The 23,099-nt window shown below is 42.7% G+C and overlaps 1 protein-coding gene across 8 annotated transcripts; it reads right to left on the bottom strand.

The window, feature by feature from the left end:
* Positions 1 to 503: 503 nt before the first annotated feature.
* mybpha (myosin binding protein Ha) lies at positions 504 to 22,736 on the bottom strand. Of its 8 annotated transcripts, XM_070968946.1 has the most exons (13): positions 22,466 to 22,736; positions 21,089 to 21,139; positions 20,639 to 20,698; positions 20,292 to 20,348; positions 19,442 to 19,576; positions 18,849 to 19,013; positions 14,755 to 14,843; positions 14,461 to 14,656; positions 13,931 to 14,070; positions 13,050 to 13,209; positions 10,428 to 10,564; positions 6,333 to 6,519; positions 5,252 to 5,312 (listed from the first exon to the last, which is right to left on the bottom strand). In XM_070968946.1, the coding sequence occupies exons 1-13, from the start codon at positions 22,734 to 22,736 to the stop codon at positions 5,272 to 5,274; spliced, it is 1,689 nt and encodes a 562-aa protein (XP_070825047.1). In that variant the 3' UTR covers positions 5,252 to 5,271. The 8 variants fall into 8 exon arrangements, with proteins under 8 accessions (XP_070825052.1, XP_070825054.1, XP_070825047.1 ...); XM_070968950.1 differs by lacking the exon at positions 20,639 to 20,698 and having other exon boundaries at positions 19,442 to 19,587; positions 20,297 to 20,348; positions 21,089 to 21,115; XM_070968947.1 differs by lacking the exon at positions 21,089 to 21,139.
* Positions 22,737 to 23,099: the final 363 nt, after the last annotated feature.

Genomic DNA, 23,099 nt, shown 5'->3' with positions numbered 1-23,099 from the left:
CACCACGAGGCAGCTTTCCTGTCTCTTACATCTGCTTTTTTTTTTGGTTAAAGCGCAGGAAATGTGTTGGTCAACCACAGTCAGATGTTTGTGCTCTCAGCCTGAATTTGAATTTGCTGATTTGTGCTGAAAAGTGACAGAGGATTTAGGGAATTGAAACAGCATGCAAGAACGTGACTGTGTTGACAAGACCAACCGAATATTGTGTCTGTTGTGTGTTTGATTTTTTGAATAATCTAAAATATGTCAAGACCGACTCAATAACATCTTAAACTAGACCCTCATTGTCATTCTGCTAAATAATCACACTGTTATTTTCAGAAGCGACAGTCAAGCAAGCAGAAGTAAAACTAACCCGCTCTCAAAAACAGTAAGTTATTATTTTTAACTTCGAGAAGTTTCACAGAAACAGAAGAGCTTTTCAGACCTGTGGGTGTGGCATGATTTTGGGAACATGAGCGGAAGCTACAGGGTTTTCTGTTCTTGTCTTTTTTTTTTTTTTTTTACACCTCTGAAACCAGCCACTCAACCACAGGCATCATATCCTGTTGTCCTCAGCTGGCAGTTGCTCTCTAGACATGCAAATGGCATTAACTTAGTTCTCCCTGAGAGTCAATCATACACATTTTAGAATAATCTGAATATTTCTACAAAATGTCTTTTTGTCCGTTAGAGCGATGGCATCAGAACAAAGTCAGCTGTGAGGTTTAGTCAGGCTCTGTCATTAAGTATGACTTCCTGTGTGGCCGCGATGTGACTCATCTGTTGCTGTCAGTGATTCTCTCTCACCAAAAGATGTCAGTATTACACAGAAAATCATATCATCTCCAATCACACCTCTGACCTGCATGTTCTATCTCACGCAAACTCGCACAAACCTCATCCTGTTGACATACTCCATCTAGTGTTACTGAATAAACCAGCTTCTTCTTGCACAGCAAAACTCTTTCACAACTAAGACGTAAGATGCTCTTGATTTGAACAAGAACAGTTGTTTGTATGGAAGTAAATTTTCATGTTGGTGAAACAAGCTGAGAAATACTGTTTACCAAGAACAGATAAACCAAATCAGCTGTTGTTAATTAAAACCATTCCTGCCATTAAAGGACCTGGAGATCATAGTGCATGCTTTTATATAAGAACACATCTCATCAAGTCACAGGATGGTCCGAGACAGTGATGCAACAAACTCCATGACCCGTTTAAGGAATTTATGTTGGCGCTGCAAATGTTTAACATTGTCACATATTGCGTTAATGACTGTTACTAAGTCAGTGCCTTCATAGTGTTCAGGTTGGATCTTGATGTATTTAGCTGTCTTGCTAAGGAGACCGTTTTTTGTCATTTAATTTGGGTTTTAAAGATTGTTTTTTGTCTTATATCCATCTTGGTTTAATCATGTTTGATAGCGTCAGGCTTAGATTTTGTAGATTTTTTGTAAATAAATCAAATAATAATTAAAAAATACTCGGTCAGCCATAACCTGCACAACATGCTAGAGCCCCCTGAAATCTGAGGGATATAGTGTCAAGCTGAATGAAACTTAACCAGGGTGGGGGTTTGCCAGCACAGGTGTTTACGAATCTCAGCCTCTGTCTACATCCCACCACAGTCTTTCCTGCAGTTCACTGTAGTTTTAAAAGCAAAGGTGTTTTAAAAGGTTTGTAGTTTGCTCCTTCAACTGCAGTTAGCTTGGATTCACAGCAGTAATAATGAATTCCAGTGACGGCACAGCGCTGTCCGTCGAGTCTTCATTCTCTTCAACCTCAAAATCCTTCTAGCCTAAAACTATGAATAGCATTTTAAGCATCATACAGTGTCTTGGAATTTGTGTAGAAATCCACATAATCCATAATAAAATACAATTTTTATTCGACATCCATACAGTCATTGCAATAGCATTTCTGTGGATTCACTGTTTTATTAGGTTGTACATACTGTACATTCACTGTAACAAACAGCGCACAGACTCAGGCAGAAAAAAACACATGGTAAATTTAGCCTTACATACATGACACCAGCTAAAATAACATACAACATTTGGCAGACTGGGGTTGGGTGGCATGGGTCTTCCCTGCATATTGGGATGAGTGAGTGAGTCGGGGACATGTGGGTGGGTGACGGGGAGGAGGGGGAGGGATATGGATATGGAGATGTTGGTATGTTGTTCTGTCTTCTTTTTCATTATGTACACAATGCTGCTCAGCCAGCCACGACTTTTTCTTGCACCTCCTCAAACACTCTGGGCAAGATAAGGGAGAGACACACAGAAAGGATTAGAGGGATTAACATTATTTGGGCATGTACACACACACACGCACACACAGGCACACACAGGCACACACACGCACAAACACATAAACTCACCTTAAAACATAAGACCTGAACTTCTGCTCATCATTTAAGCACTGGTGGAAAGAGAATTGAAGCAAGGAGAGGGTTAAATGAGGTCAAGAGGTGTTAATTATCACTTCAGCCAGGAATATTCTGGGAGAGTGTGTGTGAGTGTGTGAGTGTGTGTGTGTGTGTGTGAGAGAGAGAGAGAGAGAGAGAGAGGGAGAGAGAGAGAGAGAGAGAGAGAGAGAGAGAGAGAGAGAGAGAGAGAGAGAGAGAGAGATTTTTCCATCGAGGATTATCTGGCTGGGTTTCTGCCCTCTTAGCCCATTTTCCCTTCTTCTCACAGCACTCCACTCAGCCTGTTGACTCATGGTAATGTGAAGAGCTTGGCTGTGTGTCAGATCATCTGGAGTAATTTTTAGAAGCTGTGGAGTACCTCACTGACATCATCCCACCACCCCTCCCCACCCAAAGGCGCTCCCTGCCTAATCCCTCATTTTCCCCCTTGAGGGGCCCTCCCATGTATGGCTGTGCCTTACGGGACCACATCCCGACACCCTGCACAGACTCACAAGCACGATCACGTCATCCATAGGCCACACTTTACACTTGGCATGAAAAACGTGCCTTTGGTAATCTGATCACAAGTGGACAGCTGTAAATACAGGTGTGAATGCATCTGAACACATCGAGGATGCATTAAGATCTGATCACTCGAGGTGGTCAGGCAGGCATGTGACCCCATTTGCAGTATAGTGTGAACACACGCCTCCCTGGCCTCACTGAAGGTCAGCTTTGTAGTATGCATGTAGCACAACAACTGCATCCAGTTTATGTGCTAATGACAAACGAGTACAACGAGGAATAGAGGCCCTACATTCAAGGTGACTGTAGTTTGGCAGGGGTCACATTGTGCCATGTATGAACTATAACTGACGTCAACTAGACATAAACACGGTTCAGAAGTAGTTTAGGTTTACATGCATGATATTCTGTATTTTTCTTGTTGTCAGTAAATCCAGCGAAAGGGCTGAAGCCAACAAAGAATTGATCAAACTAACAGGTTCTTCCTGTGTAGCAAAGCCTGATTATCCTTATTCCTCTGTGTCATAGATTTGCATTGTTGTCCAAAAACTAAAAAAGACGCCTCAGTGAGCCTCGCTGTTACACTGACACTTTTCTTCATTCTCATAAACATGTGCAATAAAGTTTATTGAAAGTCAATCTTGCATACACTGTCCTGTTGCTGTAAATACTCACCAGCAATCCAAATACACTATTAACCTCTGTTTGAACAATGTACTCTAAAAAGCTGCCTAAACTCAAATGTACCACAAAAAAGCTTTGTCATTTATTCTTTCTAAATTATTCAAACTTCATATGAATGCTATGGTGCGAGGGTAGAAAAGTAAATTATGACCAAACTGCACGCCCAAGACTAATCACACTAAAAGCAGCACAAATAATATATATTGGTGGCACGGTGCACGGTTGTAACACTGTGGCCTCACAGCTAGAAGGTCCCGGGTTTGATTCCCGGATGCCGGGGGGGCGTGTCCTCCACCATGCCTTCGGTGCCTGCTGCTCGAGGAAAGGGGCCTTTCTGTGTGGAGTTTGCATGTTCTCCCCATGTTCACTTGGGGTATCCTCCATAAAAAATCCCCACAAAAAACATGCAAGAAGATCACCACCTGACCAATGGTGACAAAAGGAACTGGGTCCCCGGGGTGCCGCTGTCGGCTGGCAGCCCACCGCTCCTGGTCTGCCGCAGAGGAAGGGCTTGCCGAGATGGGTTAAAAGGGGAGAAAATAATTTCACTTAAGCATGACGTGTGCAGTTTCCCCTCTTACTCTGCATGTTGTTTTGTGATTAATAAAGTGACGTCTTCTTTTTCTTCTTCTTCTATAAATGTGTCATTTAACCAGTTGCCTTCACTTAATTAATGTGTGTTTTACTGTAGTTTAGGAGAGGAGAGATTCTAGTCTAGTTTATGCCAAAGAGGTGGTCAGTAAGCTGAGAGGGGAGCAGAGGAGAGGAGATGTATGAGGGACCTGTCATCTGAAAAATATTAAATAATGCAATGTAATGTAATCATCCCCTTGCTCACATGTTCTGCATGTACAGCAGTCATGGAAAGAGCTCGTGTTTCACAGTGCAGGATAAAGAACCTGTGGTATGCCCTTTACAGTAAGATAAAACCATTATCCTTCACTCCATTACAACCCTCAGCAATCCTGTCCGTCCCTTTACCAACACATTCAGTCATCTGATTCTGATCTTTCTTCTCTGCTCAAATGGCTTTTTTACACTTTGTCCCTCCTTTTTGTCTTTTTCTGTCTTGCCACTGTCTCTCACCGCTTCATGCTTCCCTTGGCAGCAGTTGAAATGACACTGTGAGCAAAGCCCCCTGACACTTTTTGAAAGGCTACACCACTGAAGCATTTAAAAAGCTTAAATGGAAGTGCCTATACCAAAACCTGAATATGGCTGCCTAACAGCGAGGGTATAAATAGAAACATTTAAGCTGTAAAAACATGAAATTCGGTATTTCCATTTGACGGACATTAATCTTTGCCACATTACCACATCCAAAAGCAGGGCTTGCAACATACGAGATGCAGTGAGGAGGAGGGAGCAGAAGCAGGGTGACACACGCAAGAAGGAAGAAGAGGGCAAGAGGGAAGGACAAATGAGTTGTTACTGGTTTTCATATGATGCTGTGAGGTTAAGAACGTTGTAATTAATTGATGACAACTGTGTGATGAGCAGTGTTAGTAAAAGTGTGATTAAAGGATATCATGAGGAAATATATAGTGAAGAAATGTGCCCCCATTAGTGACATGTTTGGTGTCCAAAGCACTGGACAACAGAACAAACTCTGTCACAGGGATGGATATGTCTGCACTCCTTACCTCTGCAGGTTTGGGTGTTGGTTTATTTGCCCTTCTCCTTGTCAGCGTCTGACAGAATAATCTCTGTTCGGAGAGGAATATACAGTTTATGTTTTTATAATGGCGTTAAGTTCTGGTACATTATTATAATTACATTGGTTGGTAAGAATCTGGAGTCATGGAAACTGTAAACCTCAACTGGGACTGAAAACAGGTTCAAACAAATTTCCAACATTTAAAGGAATAGTTTGACTTTTTGGGAGATGCTCAGCAGTGGAAGGAGTAGCCAGATCTGTTACTTAAGTGAAAGTACCACAGCATAAAAATACTCTGTTACAAGTAAAAGTCCTGCATTCAAAATCTTGCTTAAGTAAAAGTACATACGGGTTAGCACTTACGTATAAGCATCACTAATGTTGCAGCTGGTAAAGGTGAAGCTAATTTCTAATCCTTTATATACTGCTGGTTAGCTTAATCTACGTAATATATAATAATTAATTAATTGATTTAAATTTTGAATTTATAATTTGAATCTGCAAAGTAACTAGTAACTGATGTTGTTAATCAAATGATGTGGAGTCAAAAAGTACAATATTGGCTTCCACAATGTATTGGAGTAGAAGTATAAATAAGCATAAAAAGTGAAGTACAAGGACCTAAAAACTGCACTTAAGCAGAGTACTTGAGTACATGTACTTAGTTACTTAGCTACATTGAATACGCTGATTTGCTTTCTTGCAGAGAGTTAGATGAGAAAATTGATACATATTTCATGACTGTAGGTTAAATGTCAAGCTAAGGTCAGCAGCCAGTTATCTTAGCTTAGCATAAAGACTAGAAACAGGGGAAAACAGCTAGCCTGGCTCTGTCCAGAGGTAACAAAATCCACCTGCCAGCACCTCTAAAGTTCAATAATTAACAAGTTATATCTCATTAAATCTGTTTTTACATTTTGTGTTTTGTACAGATCAGACAAACAAGCTGTAACTTGTCAACTGCAGAACTTAAAATGTGCTACACACCTTTGCACAGAGCTAGCTGTCTCAGTGCATCTGAACTGTATTTACAGAAAACTTTATCCTTCATGTGTCTGCAGATACGTACGTTTGACCTCCAGCTTGCAGGAGACAGTGGCCTCTCCCTGGGCGTTTTTGGCTCTGCAGGTGTACACACCACCATCGAAGCTGCAGGGCTTACGGATCTCCAGGGAGCAAATGCCCTGGTTAGAGATCTGACGAAACTTGGGGTCGTTACCGATGACCATCTGATTCTTCAGCCACTCGATCTTAGGCTGAGAGGAGGAGGAGAGACAATGGAAAACTCGCCTATCAACAGCATACAAACCCCAATATCACACTTTCATGACAACAACGCTGTCAATCAGAACTGCTCTTTGTTTTGTGTCACGCATGTTTTCTGACAAACTGAACTTTTGAGTGGACTGGACATTCAGTCTGTCACCAGCTGCTCTTCAGTGAGTTCAGCCTGTGCTGAGTGTGACAGTTGGGTAGAATTGGAGTAACTCAAGTCTTTTTCCTGACCTCGGGCATGTACTGCTCTGGGTTTCAGTGACACTCTTGGTGCATGGATTTCCTCCCAGTCTGGCTTCATGCAAGGCGACTCTGGTTATTGGATTTCACATCAGCTGATGCATTTCAGAAAAGTTTGTGTCAACCCGTCCTCACTGATGTGTGAAACATATTTAGTTATGAGTTAGTTATGAATAGACGGTTCTTCTATTTTGGGGAGTTTGGGGGCTGACGTATGAGTAGAGAAGGTAAAGAAGGTCAGACATAGATCTATAGTAACAAACTGACTGCTGCAAAAGATGATTAAAAGTGTAATCAGGTGTCAATGACATTACTTTGACATTGTAAGATTGACATTTTTATGCAAGTACCAGGGTAAGGAAGGGCAGGGTTTAACATCTGGAAGTTTTTGTTGAGCTTAGTTCAAGTGAAAACTAATGTCATCCGCTAAGTATCCCCCAGGAGGTGGACATTTCATCCTCGGCAGTAGACCAAGTACTGTATATCTGAGCCTTTGGCAGCAGGGAGGTGCTGTTGCAGGTGTTATGGTGTTGTTGCAAATGAACACCTCCAACCAATGGTGATGGCATTACCATTCTTGACATCAGACCTGCACACCTGCAGGTTTTACATGACTGGGGCAGTCCAAAATCTGTGATCACATGAGATCATAGTTTGCTTGAGTCAGCAAACAGCCTCCAAAGGCATAATGATTTATAGAAGAAGGGTATTCATATAATGTGTTTTCATCCTGCTAGTGGCGCTACTGTGAACAGCACTGTTGGACTGTCTGCAGGTTGGTCCACCACTTTGGTCCACCAGACTGAAATATCATCAATTGCAGGATGGGTCGCTGTTGTCCTTGTAATATGATAAGGACAATTTGGTGAATTCTAATAATAATAACTTCATTTGTATAGCACCTTTCATACAGGAATTGCAGCTCAACGTGCTTTACAAGAAAGAAATCACGTGCACCAAGTGAGTGCTGTACATAGAAAAGACAGGATGGACATAAAAAATGAATATAAAATAAGATGGAACCCACCAGATAATGATAGTAAGATGGAATAAGGATGAAAATAAAACTCAAGACAATGCATAAAATAATAAATCTAGTTTAAAAATAGATTAAAAAGGGTGCATAAAATCAAAAGTTTCAGACCTGTAACAGCAGGTCAAAGCTAGCTAAAAGCTAAAGAGAAGAAATACGTTTTTAGCTTTCTTTTAAAATGTTAAGCGAGCTGGCTTCCCTGATATCCAATAAACCAGCAGCAGATGATCACAGTGTTCTTGAAACGCCCCGGATGAAGCTGAATGAGAAATGTTTAATTGATCTACTGTGTGAACAAAGCATCTGTCTCAGACTCTTGTTGATTTGCGTTTAATACGCACATAAGCACAAGGTTTCTATTGTTATTTTGCAAGTCTGGTGCAAAATTCAAGCAGCAGATCTGCTGTGTGCATTTGGGGTTTGACAGTGTGCAACATCACTCCAATTAGAGACTACAGACACCTGCTGCCTTCAGCTGACTCTAAAGGGAGGACGCAGGTGAGGCCTTACAGGCTGCCGGCTAACTGTGGACTACAGAGCTGGTAAGAATCACTCAGAAATCTTTATTCTGTCAGACAGAAAAAAATATCATGTCTGTGCAATCACATCAGCTGTGTGATTTACATGGGTGAGACTTCGGGGAGCATGGTGAGATACCAAACTGACGCAGTCAAGGCAACACCAACATGAAAACAGAGCCCTTAGTCTGATTTAACTGACAGAAATAAAGACTACGAAAATCCATTCACTCATCTCTCCTGCTCTTATCTCTTAAACTTCCTTTCTCTCTTTTCTGTCGCATCATGTTTCTGTTTTTGGGCATCCATGTGTGAGGATGGCAGCCACACTGATAGCACTTCTGCAGTCTGGATAGGTGGCAAAAATAGTGCCTTTTGCGATACAGCAACATCTCCACTTAACAGGCTACGCTTGTTATCATTGTCTCTTCTTTGTCCACCCCTGTTTATCTGTCCTCTCCCCCTTCTCCCTCTCAGCTCCGCACAGTCTCTGCCTCTATATACAACAGCTCGTTATCAGACAGCAAGACAACTTATCACACAACATGCCTCTCTGCTAGGCCTCCTCAGCAGCTCTCAATGCGATCCAGACTCTGAGCCAAGGAGGAGAACTTAATAAACACATGCTATAACACACTTACAGCCCAGTGTGAATAATGCAATTTATACAAGTTATATACAGCAAGACATAAAACAGCAAGAGAGAGAGAGGATGAGTGTGCACAAGTGGGCGAGATAAATGAGATTTTACTTAATGTAATTCAATTGTTGAACTGAACTGAAGTCAAGCGTAAATGTCGACACTGAGGTATTAACCTGTGACAGCAGTGTCATAATTACAGGGTCAAACGTGGGTTAAGTACACCTTCCGAGTATGTGGGTCTCCCATGTGAGGGAGGTATTCAGTGCCTCACTTTTCATGATCACTGGGTTTGTTTTCACACAGCTGCTACAATTCACTTGGTCTGATTGCAGAACTAAAGCCTGCTGGTCCACAGGGACAGCCCCAGAAGACTCATTTAGCCACAGAGGGTCTACGTTTATAGATCTTAATTTCAGGGTGTGAATGAGCAACTGGGTCCTTATTCTCAAACACGGGCATCCACTTGGTGATGAGCCACTGCATAAGCCCTAAACACGCTGTACTCGTCGCTCTGGGAATTGCAAACACATGCCACATTTTAGAAATTCACACTGATGTTTCTGGTCCCTCTTGGCTGTCCCTGAAACATGAATATCTACTGGTACCAGTCCCTCCTCTCTTGAGTCCTTGCGCTGACTTCTGTCCAGGCCTGTCAATATAAATTGTAAAACATAACCATGATGGATATTTTGAAGCTTTTTTTCACATTCCAACATCTGCATATTCTTAAGAATCAAAAGCTTATTGCTTATCTGCATCATTATGCTATTATATTACCATTACATCAGTGGCATAAAATGATTTTTTATTGCTATTATGTCTGGGACAATAAATTGCTATGATGACAGACCTGCTCATGTAGTCAAATTCAGGATCTTCAGAGACATGCTGAGTGCAGTCCTAACCTACATCAACCTGTTTGATTAATGTCAAGCGCACTGGTGTGTGCACGCTGTCCTTGGAGAGAGAAGCCAAGGACAGCTAGGACGCATAATCAACTGCATTTCCAGCACTGCCTGCCATCTAAGCCGCCTGCGTCAGCCAGACAACTGTAAAGATATGTTTAACCAGAGCAGCAGCCGCCAAGAACAGTGAGAGACATACTGAAACTTCACATAGACATACCAGCGTAAGCCCTGCCCCAGTTCTACAGTGGATCTTTATAGCGGTGACATTAATACCTCATTTGAAGCAGTATACCACACGCTCAAATGATTTATCGAGGTTCCCCAGTAACAACAAAACTCTTTATATATATAGAATAACAAATGCTGGATCAGGAAAATTGAATTCGATCTCCTAAAATATGGAAAATATCTCAATTCCAGATATTTCCAAAGAGAGCCTGCACTCCAAACAACCAATCACAGGTTAAAATCCCAAACACCAGCATTAGCTATCAGCTAACAGGACAAGAGACACTGATAAGATGTACAATAGAAGTGTGTGTCTGACCTTGGGGCATCCTCGAACAGAACACAGCAGCTTGGTGGTGTATCCCACGGTGGCAGCGCGGTCACTGAGGGGGGTGGTGAATTTGGGTGCCTCGCTGTAGTCGCGCTCCTGGTACTCAGGAGGCTTGTAGACAATACCTGCGAACACATGGAACCAGAGATCTCACCAGCGACTACATCTTATATGTAAAATTACAAGCATTTGTCTGGGGATGGTAATTACTGACAGCACAAGACAGTGTTTACTGTGAAGAATGTGCAGCATACAAGCACTGCTGTATGTAGGTTTTGCTGTACAGTGGCTACAAGTGACAGTAATGCTAAATGCTAATGTAATAAAGCTTTGGTGAGAGTTATATAAGGAAGATGTTTCCCCTCTGATTTTGTCTCTGTTGGGAATTTCCTCTATTTTCTCTCTTCGTCACTTCTGCTTTCCCTTCTTTCACAATTCAGACCCAATCACATCTGGTAAATGATCTTTCTTTGAGGGGTTGCACGAGCCAACCTGTCCTCAGATGCTGTTCTTTAAATATCACTGTGTTGCCATCATTCAGCCTTTCAGACGAAGATTACGCAACTCGCCACCTCCCCATCACCACCTTGTCTCTTAGGATGATCTGAGAGGTTTCATCTTGCCTCTGTTGGCTTCACTCCAGCATCTAGACGCCAGGGGATACCACCTATCTCCTGTCTTCACCGGCCTCTGCTAAATGAAGACACATCATGTCGATGGGGTCTGAGGTCAACCTCAATAAATGTCCTGTTATACACTATACGCAATTGATCTCTCCTTATTGAAACAGAAGCAGAAGTGGGGAAGAGTCGTAAGGGAAGCAAAGTGACACAGTAACGGTCGTTATACAGAAATAACATTAGCTTACATTAGCCACCATTAGCTACTGGTCATACCAGGCCAACTACAGCTGCAGCAACAACACCCTGAATTGAGCAATAACATGTTTTATTCTTAGGAATTCAACTTTTTTGTACGAGGAAAAATGCGATATTTCTTCTTTCAAAAGTTACACAGTCTCGCTTTAAAGTTTTGAAAATATGTATTTGTACAATTCTTGTAGTTTATATCAGTGGAATCAGTTATAAGTGTGTCATATGTGTGTCTGACCCTTCTGTGCACTATTTCTTATCATGACAAGCTGGTAATTTATTCATGCCACAATCATGTGTGTGTCACACTGACTCTAGCAAAACAAACAAACTAACAAACAAACACTTCCCATCCCTGTGGTTTCAAACTGGCGGAGAACTCTTTGAATTCAGGGTTGTGCAGGAGCAGCAGGATGGAGTGTGATTAAAGCCTAAATTGTACTTCTTTAAATTTGTAGTTTTAAACAGTTGTGACCAACATGTGTACTCAGCAGGATATATTCCAGTTGAAAAAAATAAACTTGGCATTTCTGTGCTGCAGTTTCTGACTCTAAGAACTGCACTGCACTAAACTGCACTAAATAACATTATATTTGCCAATATCTCAGCCTGGTTGGTTTATCCATCCTGAAGCAAAATGCAAAAAGTTTAACTTTCCTCGGGCTATCAAGTCAGATGCATGGACCGCTGGGCTTGCAGGAATAAGGGTCGGCTTATTCTGGATCAGACCTACTCCGAATGGCATGACGTCCGACCGCGTCAGAAATAAAATGTCAGATGTTCCAAACGACCACATTGGAAAGCGGAGAGCAAAGTCAGCCTTCACAGAGAAGTGCTGATCTTTTGAATATCTAGATAAAAGGTGCACATTTCCAGACAGTCTCTCCTGGAACCCATAGTGGTCTACATAGTTGTTCACATGGAAAGTGACAGAAATAGTTGTGTTAAGACTAAAAGGGAAAGAAGAAGTGATGATACAGAGCCCCCAAAATCCAACATCTCCAGTGTACTGACCTCTTAATGTGCAGCACATCCTGCATACAAGTTCTGTCTTTCATAAGTGGAGAAGAATATCTGCACAGATGCCACTGACAGGGCCGGGCTTGAAATTAATATCACAATAATAATTGTATTTGTGCAATACCGATGTGTATCAAAGATCGTAGTTCCTTTCATCATTAGAGTTTAAAGTGTTCATGTTTGCACTCACATACATAACCATGTGACATTCCTTACAGGGGCACAGACACGTAAATACTGTGTAAACACACACACATACACACATGCACACACACACACACACACACACACACACACACACACACACACAGAGGAAGAGAAACATTTGCTCTGCCAGCTCTCTTAATGTTGTCAGAGGCTCTTAAAATGTATTTCAGTGATAGCTGAGCACGGGCCAAGAGAGCTACCCACTTATTCTTTAAGTAGTGCCAAGGCCATTTCCACTCCTCCAGTCTTCCCTTTAAACACACACACACACACACACACACACACACACACACACACACACACACACACACACACACACACACACACACACACACACACACACACACACACACACACACACACACACTCACACACACACACAAGACTCTCACAGACTTAATGCAGCTCATTAAACTATAAGTACCCACTTGTACTGAAGCCCTGCCACTAAACTCTTTATTATCGCCACAAATTGACCCTGAAGAATTCAGTAGTGAATCAAGGAGGTCACCTGTCTTCTGGATGGTGGCCACCTCCTTGGTGACGGCGCAGGACTCACTGGTGCCCACTTGGTTCTGAGCGAACACTCTGAAGCAGTACGAGTTGCCCATGATGAGGTCTGAGACGGTGGCGGTTAGCCTGTGGTAGTTCTCCAGCACTGTGAACCACTCCTGCAGGCAGAGACACAACAGTGAGAGTCTGCTACCTTCAGGTTAGCACGTTTTCAGTTTCACAGCTGCAGGGAACTTTCAGAACTATGAGTCGCACTTTTAAAATGGGCTGTTTGGAAAAAAGCACAGAGAAAAAAAAAATCAAATCCAGACCTTCTGATTAGAGGCCATTTTTCCCATATTGTAAGTAGGACAAAATGGGGGTCTTGGTTTAAATAATGCACAGACCTGCATACTACTTAAATAAGTAAATACAGTCGTTACTTCAATGCACATCCATGTCCAGTTGGTGTAAGTGATGCCAGTATTCTGGCACAGGTGAATCAGATCAATGAAGTGATTCTTGTCACCACTGATAAACAAATACAACATCCAAAATAACCCTCCTTGGCTGCTGGTTGAAAAGAATATTTTTCAGTCTCACATTTTCCTGCTTCATTCCTGCAATGCTGTGTGAATTTAAAGCTTCTACTTCTGCCTTCAGGAGCGATATCATGTGTGCAGGCTCTGCAGCTTCGCCATAGCTGACGTGTCCCCTCAAAATATCGCTAAACGGTCAGCATGCACAGCTCATGTTAAATTTCTGATGGGAGTAAACTACGCCACAGTTATCTACGGTGGAATTCTCACTGATGCCCTTTAATCCGGTTTATGCCTGCAACTTCAAACAGTCAGGCAGCTTGATTGGTGTAATGTCTTTGTATGTGAACATCTGCCATACCCCGGTTTTCCTGTCAGCCTTCTGGATGGTGTATCCGGTGATCTCTGTGTTGCCACTATCCTTGGGAGGGGTCCATTCCAGAGCAGCGTTGAAGCCCCAGGAGTCCACCAGCTTCATGCTGGCAGGAGGGCCGGGCAGCTCTGAGGGGACACAACACTGTATTTATGAAGGATTAAAATAATGACCAGTGTGTTCCTAAAAACATGAGAGGCGTCTGCTCCGAGCCGACGTAGATGTAAGCGCACCGTACATTTGTCCGGTAATGCCTCGACACATTTTAACAGCAGCAGCCGACAGCAGGGTCAAACACTCTGCGGTCAAAGGGCATCATTGTTAGAGGTGTGATATATGTTAGCTAGTGCTTTGAATTTCTGGCAGAGCAAGTCACAAGTCTCACAACCAGTAAGTCAACCATTAAGATGCGCAAACAGCTGAGCAGATTCAACAGGGAGGTCTGAAATAAGTCAACATTTACACGTCGCACGCAAGCACTTGTGCGTTCATGTGTGTGTTTGAATGTGAACACTCACCCACAATCTGAAGGGTGAGGCTGGCTTTGTCTTCAAAGCTGTCCACCTTCACAGTCATCTCGTAAACACCGGAGTCCTCCCTCTGTGCGCTGCGGATGAATAAGATGCTGTCTTTGTCACTGTTCCTGATGTTCACCCTCTTTGTATCCAAAGGCTGACCGTCCTTCAGCCAGGACACCGCAGGTTTGGGCTTTCCCTGACGAGTGGGAGAGGATGCGAGGTAAAGTGGAACGTCTGTCGGGTCTACAGTGTACATGTAGTCTGAACTGACGGGGTGTGCATGTGCTGGCTTACAATAAAGGGGAAGACCAGGTTGATCTGCGCTCCAACCTGCTTGACATAGCGGGATCTGAGGGCACGGGGGACGCGGATCCTGGGACGGTCTGAAAAACAAGAAGTCAAGTCAGACATGGTAACTCATCTGTTGGTTGATTTAGTCATAATAATAATATACACACAGTGATGCATGAATAAACAGACAGGCGCGAGGAATAAAAGAGGAATAGAGGAGGAATATTATTATCTGATTAGATAAATCACTCACATTAGCTTGCATCATTAGCTACAACTGTAGCGTCTACAAATTGTGTAATGTACACTTTGTGTCTGCAAAGTCCTGTATGCTCAAAATGGCGGGTCAGCGAGACTTAAATAGACTCGCCACTGCAAAGCTAACAGGAGAGAACAGACAGTTCATACTGTCCAACGAGCCAAACTTATCACAAAAACAGCAATTCTATTAGTTTTCATAGTAAATTTGTGCAAATAAATGGTCTAAATAAAGATTTAGAAGTGCAACAATTAGTTGATTAATTGGTTAGTCAATTGACAGAGAATTAATCTGCAGCTATTTCTGATATTCAGCTATTTTTTTCAATAATTTTTCAAGCAAAAATGCTGGTTTCAGCTTCTTAAATGTGATGATTTGCTGCTTTTCTTTGCTGTATGAAAAGCAGTTTGAGTATCTTTCGCTTTTTGTCCCTTGAAAAGACCAAAAAAGCAAACTGAAGACATCACTGTGAGCTCCAGGAAATTATAAATAGCAATTTTTCTGAAATTTTTCTCACATTTTATGGACGATTAATTGATAATCAAACTCACAATAATTGCTAGCTGCAGCCCCAGTTTGTTTGTAAGATTCATTAACATTAGCACTGACACTATTCAATCGATTATGCCCAAAATCAGTCATAAACATTCATGTAAATACAAATTGAAAAATTTTTATTCATCTTTTAAGACTTTCTGACAAATAAAATGATACCAGTGTTTCCTGTGGTACTTTCATGATCCAACATTAGAAAAAATAAATCCATGTCCCAGTCTTACTGACTATTCCTGATTAAGGACATTGTAAAGTTTCTGTGCGTAAGAGGAAAATATCAGTTCAGTATCTGGGTAGAAAGGGGCAAAAGAGGAAGACCCTGCTTCCAGCAGCTCTTAAAATAGCTTTGGTGATGAGACCCTTGGATGGACCCCGACACGTGTTCCCTCATGTCATGCACAAAGAAGCGGCAGGAAGATGTCATCACTTTCAACGGATGGGTGCAGTCAAACATGACATCTAGGAACCCCAAAGTGCAGCAGATTGGAAACTGTAGACACTCAAATCAAGCGTGATAAGTGTCAGTGTGCTTTAACTGTGAATAATATAATATGGATTAAATTGCACTGTAGTTGGGACTTTGTGACTTAGGCACTATGCTGGATGGCTTCTTTCAGGCCCGGTGCTAAGTGTCAGGAACAGCATCCCATGCATGTTTCTGCATAAGCAGCAAAAGTCTGAAAAGCTCTTGGGGCTTACAGGATAAATGAAACTACATAGCTGCTGGCCTCCCAACACCTCTCCTCACCCCTCTCATGCACTCAAAACGTCCTCTTAACTTTCTACCCATCAACCTTATAGCTGTCACCCGTCTCCTTCTGTTGCTCCCCATCTAACCTGATTTCTTGGCCAGTGCGTCTCTCCCTCCACGCCCTAACATTTGCCACGACAGCACTGCTGCACAGGCAGGGATCCGGCTCCTGGAACCATCATTCCCCACGAGGATCAGGTCTGCCTCCAGATTTGGCTCAAACTGTAATCCGTGCTAATCAGCACACTTCCCAGCAATGCCCAGAAGTGTCGCTGGCATTACAGCATCTAGCAGCCAGCAGGTCCTCCTGCAAACAATCTATAATCTGTCTTTGTCTCTGGATAAAGTGTCTTTGTGGGGGGCTTTCAGCATATGTAGGACAGCGTGTCTTTATCAGAAGCTTGTACATGTCGATGGCTGTCTGGTCAGGACAGCATGTGACGGACACACAGCTGGTTTTACCCTCGACAGGCCACCCAGAATCCGTCAATTAGGCTCATGTTTCGCTCCCCTCAGTTGACCAGCAGTTCTGTTTGCATAACAGGATTTCTCCCCTAAAGTTTCCTGTTCGGTCGCAGCAGTTTGAACCCCGACCAGGAAACAACCCTCAGAGCCAGTCGGCTGAAAGTGGATAACTGGGGCATGTCAGCTCAGATCAACCCTACAGGTCAATGTGACTCGGTGTCAGGGCCGATGGAAATTCACGGCCCCAGTATTGAAACCAGTGTCAGTTTAAACAAACACAGAAGAGGATGAAAGTGTCCCTTAAGTACCTTTTGCATGATTTTTGTGTCATTTCTACACTTTTTTACAGCTGATATTAGAGAGGTGACAGGAAATGAGGATATTTTTAATGGTGGTAAATACCCCTTGAATACCCCTAATGTCCATTTCTGACAGCTTATATACCAGAAAGGATGTTTCAGACATAGACAGTATAATAAGAGGACACAGCTCCCTGGTACGAAAAGTGAAGCCAATGCCTTAAACCTGCGTTCTCTCTGAAGGCCAGCATGAGGCGACTCCACTGGTTGCAAAGAGTCTGACTGTATGTAAGCTTATGGGAAAATGACTTCTCACTTGATTTATTACCTTAGTAAACAGTTTCCTAATGAGTTTATTACAGTAAAGAAGGATATTCTTTAAGGCATTGCTGCATTGTGATTGAAAAGTTGCTACCAAGGCGTGACCTCGGGTTCTCAGTCAGATCCAATCAGGATAGAGGCGTAGCAATGCGTACCCTCCCCAAATCCACCACATATGGTCAAATAGGGATGGCCATATAACCAAACTCAAGGCTTTAAAATGGTAATCCATAAACCAGTGGGCTCCGTCCACTATGTGTTATACAGTCTATGGTTTTAGATGATGGAAGGTGTATTATAGAGCAGGACTTGCTATTGAACCTCAATACTTATAATACTAATACTAGCAGCAAGCAGGGAAGCCTGTCAAGTCCTGAAAGCCGGCACTGAAAGCCTGGTCACATTTGCTGTGTTGTTCTCTGGTCAGATAGCTCCTAATAACTCGTTATATTAAGGACTGTTTATTCACTGTAATGACATTAAGTGATCTTTGTGCCAGACAACAGGACAGCTCCAGAGCCACAGCCATAAATTTAAGGAGAGTGAGGTGACAGTGACGGGGTTAAGTCAGTAAAAAATATGGTCTCCTGTCCAGATGGCTCATTGGTCACATGTTTTCCTTTGCCTGAGTTGGTCCTCATTAAATCATCTTGACTGACGCAGCAGGAGCCAGCAGACTACATGCTGCAACAGATCCTATATATTAAAAGAAAAGAGGCTTTTTATCATGGCCTGGCTATCCTTTTCTTTTTTGTAATCTCTCCATATTTATATGAACATTGTGTGTATTTAGAAGCATACTGGTATTTTATTAGTGATTTTTCCTCATTTTGCTTTCGCTATTTGATTAAAAAAAATCTTTTTTATGGTTTTATATTGCTTCATGTTTCATGGTTGTAAAGCACGAAATCACTGAAGTACTATATAAATAAACTTTATCTCTTTTTAGGAGCTACCAGCGAGAAACGAGGGTCCACAGACTGCTGCTATCCATTTAAGAAAATCAAAATGCATGTAGAAAATTATTATTATTATTGTTATCATTTTCCTTTTTGTCACACCTGCAGTGACCACTGAAGGTGTGTGGACAAGTGAAAGCATGATTTACAGCTAATGAAAGGTCCTGTCAGCACCTGTAGGATTTATGTGCATGCATGTGTGCAGTCCATCTGAGGCCCTGGCAGTTAATACCACCTCTGCCTCCCTGGTTGCAACATGAGTATTTTAAGGATAGGTCATGAGTTACAACTATCAGTAAGCACCTGATAAAGAGGTTGAAGACAGACATTTTAAAAGCCGATGAAAAAATACCACCAACTTTTTTTAGCCACTTTGTGGAGAAAACAACAGCATTTTTTGGACATGTTGCAGACAGTCACACTCAAGTGCAGACCCACAGATCTCAGATCTTATAAAGCAGAGTTGCAAAGGTTTCTACAATACTCACCAGCAACCTCGCGGATTGGCACAGGCCCAGCAAGTGTACCCGGTTCACTGCGGCCGCCGGCGTTTACGGCCACCACGCGCACATGCAGCAGGTCGCCTGCTGTCAGATTCTTGATACAGCAGCGGTTAGCTGAGGTCAACTCCTGAGCTACGACCCAGTCTGATGCTGCAGGGAAACCCAGGGTTCATGTCAGTATGCAGCTTTAAGTGCATTTTCCACATTGAAAGTAAAGACGTCATGACAGCTTCATAAGGCTGCAGGTTATATTTTAAATACACATTCCTCCTGAAACATTTTCCTATTTCAGATGCATAAAACACCCCTTGATTGGACATGTTAAGTGGTTTATCAGCTGTCGACACAAGTTTACAAACATCCTGCCCATAAGGAGCACACTTTGGCCGTCATGGTGAAATCTCAGAAGGCATGCTGTCATCTGAGCAAACGAGCGCAGCTAAAAGTGGTGTCAGGAGATACAGTGACAGCCGGTGAAATGCTGCCTGCCGTATACGGCCTGTACCCGGCTACGAGTCCATCTGCCCTCTGACACTCTGGGGACAGGTGCAGCCTCGCACACACAAACTGTGACTCACTTCCATCCTTGTGGTACTCGACAGTGTACCCGTTCAGGCCGGAGTCTCCAATGGTCTCTGGAGTCGTCCATTTAATGGTGAGGCTGGAGTCGTTCACATCTTCCACACCTACGTCCAGAGGAGCGCTGGTGGGGACTGACGGAGGTTCAAACAGAGCCGATTAGTTAAGGCCTGAAGTGGACGACAGTAAACTGAAATGACTTTGAAAATAATTACCTTCATACTCTCCATTCTACATGAATACATTTAAGACTGCAGCTAATGATTATTTCTAATTAATCTGCAGATTACTGTCTCGATTAAACGATTAATCATTTAAAAGTTTTAATATATCCATTAAAACTTTCTTAAAAGCTCAAGGTGACGTCTTTATTTTGTCCACCAAAGGTGTAAAACAAAAAAGAAAAGGTTTATAAGACAAAGAAAAGCAGAACATCTCCAAAACTGAGACGACAAAACAGATTATTACAATGGCTGCAGATTATTTTCTCAATTGATTATTCAACTAATCGTCTCAGCTCTAATTACAGTATGTGGGATTTGCTCTCAAACCTATTTAAAATTGAGCATATCCAACTCAACAACCTGAGTTATCAGCTGAATCAGAGCTGCATTATTAATTTGCACTATTTTGATAAATTAATAATGGTTTTAGTCAGTCATGAAGCAAAAAATATCAAATATTTGCTTCTTCTCATTTCTATAAAGTGAGGATTTGATGCTTTTCTTTGACACACATGTTAGTAAACTGAATGTCTTTGTGTTGTCCCTCTCATATCATCTGTCATTGACCTTGTTTTGGTGTTCAAAGCTGACCAAGCTAACAGCAGGGAGTCAATGCTGGCGTTACCTGCAGGAGGTGGAGGCGTGGGTGCCTTTGGAGGCTCCTCAGCTTCTGCTGGAGCAGCTAGCATCAAACAAGCAGGAGGTTAATGTCGCTTTTAGGAACAAACACCAGCAATGAGGACCATATAAATGTCCAGAGCATCTTTTCCACATTCCACATTTCAACCTGTCAATCACTGTGGATTTTCACTGGAAAAGACATCAGGAGGTTGTTAAAAAGCCGCTAGTCCTCAGAGCTGGGAGAAGCATGATGGAAAGCACTTGTTTGATGAGATTTTCAACAAAGCAGTCACAACTGTTTGCTGTGTGTTTTGGTTGAGTGATCATGTCTGTGTGGTGGTTTATGTTTACCATCTGGGGGAGCATCTGCAGCGGGAGCAGCAGCACCGTCTTCAGCAGCGGGTGCAGCAGCTAGCATTAAAACGCCATTAGGACAGCCGATTAGTGACTTACATGATGGCATTACTCGGGCTGGGAATTAATCAGTTTCAAGCTAATTTGATCAAGATACACTCCCCTGTAGCATGCAGCAGGACAGAGCAGTGGAGACAAATCTTTCCATATTCACATGGACAACAGCAGATTTTAGAACCCCAAAACTGACACCTGAACAGATTTTAGAGCCCCCTGAGCCGCCTCAGGGGTTGGTTAAAAACTTACACATGTGGACATTTACAGACAGAAATTACAACAGATCATGAGAAAGAAACATACACACCACGTGTGGTGCACAGTGGGACACAAACACACACATCATGCTTTACAGCTTGTGTGTGTGGGCCGCCCACAGTGTGTGTTTACCCTCAGCAGGAGCTGTCGAATCAGCGCCTTCCTCGATGGCTGTGGCACCAGCTGAAGTTAGGGGTTACATGTTGAGGTTAGCAGGCAAAAACAAAACCAGACACTCGACTGCATCCAGCACTGACGTACTGAACGAACCACTGTCTGGATTGAGATGTAACTGGTTCATCGCTGGGTTTACTCATACCATGCTGGTGATGGTGGGTCCAGGTTTTTACCCATCATATTTAAGTCCTGTGCATTTTGTGCTGCTACTTGTTCCGTTACTTCTCATGTTTCTCCACAATGCATGGATTCAGGCGAATTTAATATAAATTTACTAAAATTAATGGACAAAAAATGGTCGTTAATAATCACAGTGTGATTTAGCATCAGCAGCAAGTGCATTAGATGTTAGATACATGTTGGCATGCAAAGAGATCTACAGTGGATCCCAGAGAAAAGGTGCATAAACTAATATAGTTACCTGTGACTTCTAGAGATTACAATTTTCAATCTTCTACAGATTCAACATTTTTGTAATTTGCAAAGCTGCAAAGTGTCATCGATACACTCGTAGCTCGATGGAAGAAACTGGAAAATATTTAAGTCTGCACAGTTTTACCTCCTCCATGAATATAACGGCTACATATTAAAAAAGAAAAGAGTGATGGGCCTTACAGTCACTGCAGCTCCTTTGCTGCATGTGCTGTGACTCGGTGTTAGTATTTTTAGCATCACTAGTTCAGACAAACATAGTGCAAAAAGTGTTTATTTCCATGCTTTGAATTCATTACGATGGTCTGATCCCCTGCTGGATTTTAGAGGCTTTATATTACAGGAGGCCTGGTCTCCACAAGTGCAAGACAACCCACAATACTATTACTGTGGTAGTGAAAAGAGGCCGATTAGCCAGTGTCAGTATAAAAGATACACCGACCTAAATCTAATGCAGTAACAACAGTCCTGCTATAAATCTTACCTTCATAAGGATAAAAAAAATTAAATAAAATAAACTTATAATAATAATAATAATAATAATAATAGGATGCAGTTTGTGCTGCTGTTGAACTGCAGGTGTTTCTGTTATTTACCCTACCGTCACTGATATGAATGCGGTGGACACAATAATAGAAACACCACAAACCATTTCTTAAACAGTCTGAAGAAAAACTAAACAAAAGCTTCACAAAGTAAATACAGATTTTTAGCCTGGTGTTGTTGTTGTGACCAAGTCTACTTCTGTACTGCTAAATTGTTCACTAACAAAGCAGCAGCTTCACTTCAAGTCAGTGTCAAACCTCCGAGCTTGCCTTACCTGAGTAAGATTACTAAAGTTAACTTAACGCTTTTATCGTCAAGAGGCGTTTACGGCGTCATAAAGGTGCCTTCAGGTACCTGGAGCGCTTCCTTCAGCAGCGGGTGTGTCCTCAGCTGGGGCGGCGGGGGCAGCCTCTCCCTCGGGTGCGGGAGCTGCTTCGGCCGGTGCCTCAGCGGGGACAGCCTCAGCGGGTGCAGCTTCGGCAGGTGCAGCCTCCGCAGGTGGAGCCTCTACGGGAGCGGGTTCAGGCTCCGGGGCGGGCTCAGGTGCCTTCGCGGCGGGCTCAGGGGCCTTCGCGGCAGCCTTCTTGGCGGGGGCCTTCTTGATGGGGGCAGGTTTGCCTGGCATCGTGCTGACAGACGATCAGTCCTCTGGATGAAGGAGCCTGCAGGGGTCTTAGGTAATATATATAGCGTGAGGGTCGGTGGGCTTGGAGACAACTCCACCCATTCCCTGTCTTTCACACCCCCCCTCGCCACTTCAGTCACATCATCATAAGTTAGGACCTCTAACCCACGGAGGCAGGAAAAATACTGCCGTGTTTTAGTAATAAAAACATTTTTCCCGCCTGTACAAGCATTTCAACTTTAATTTAAATAGTTAAAAATAATATTTCTCCCTGCCAGAAAACGCCACATACGGAGAAAACAGTCAGAGAGCCTAATATTAGCGCCCTCTTGTGGGAAAATATAATGTAAACAGACAGCCCAG

Source organism: Chaetodon trifascialis, chromosome 8, assembly GCF_039877785.1.
Source record: "Chaetodon trifascialis isolate fChaTrf1 chromosome 8, fChaTrf1.hap1, whole genome shotgun sequence".
Classification (NCBI taxonomy): Eukaryota; Metazoa; Chordata; class Actinopteri; order Chaetodontiformes; family Chaetodontidae; genus Chaetodon; species Chaetodon trifascialis.
Note: the sequence above shows the minus strand (reverse complement) of the source record. Positions and strands in the feature narration are given on the sequence as shown.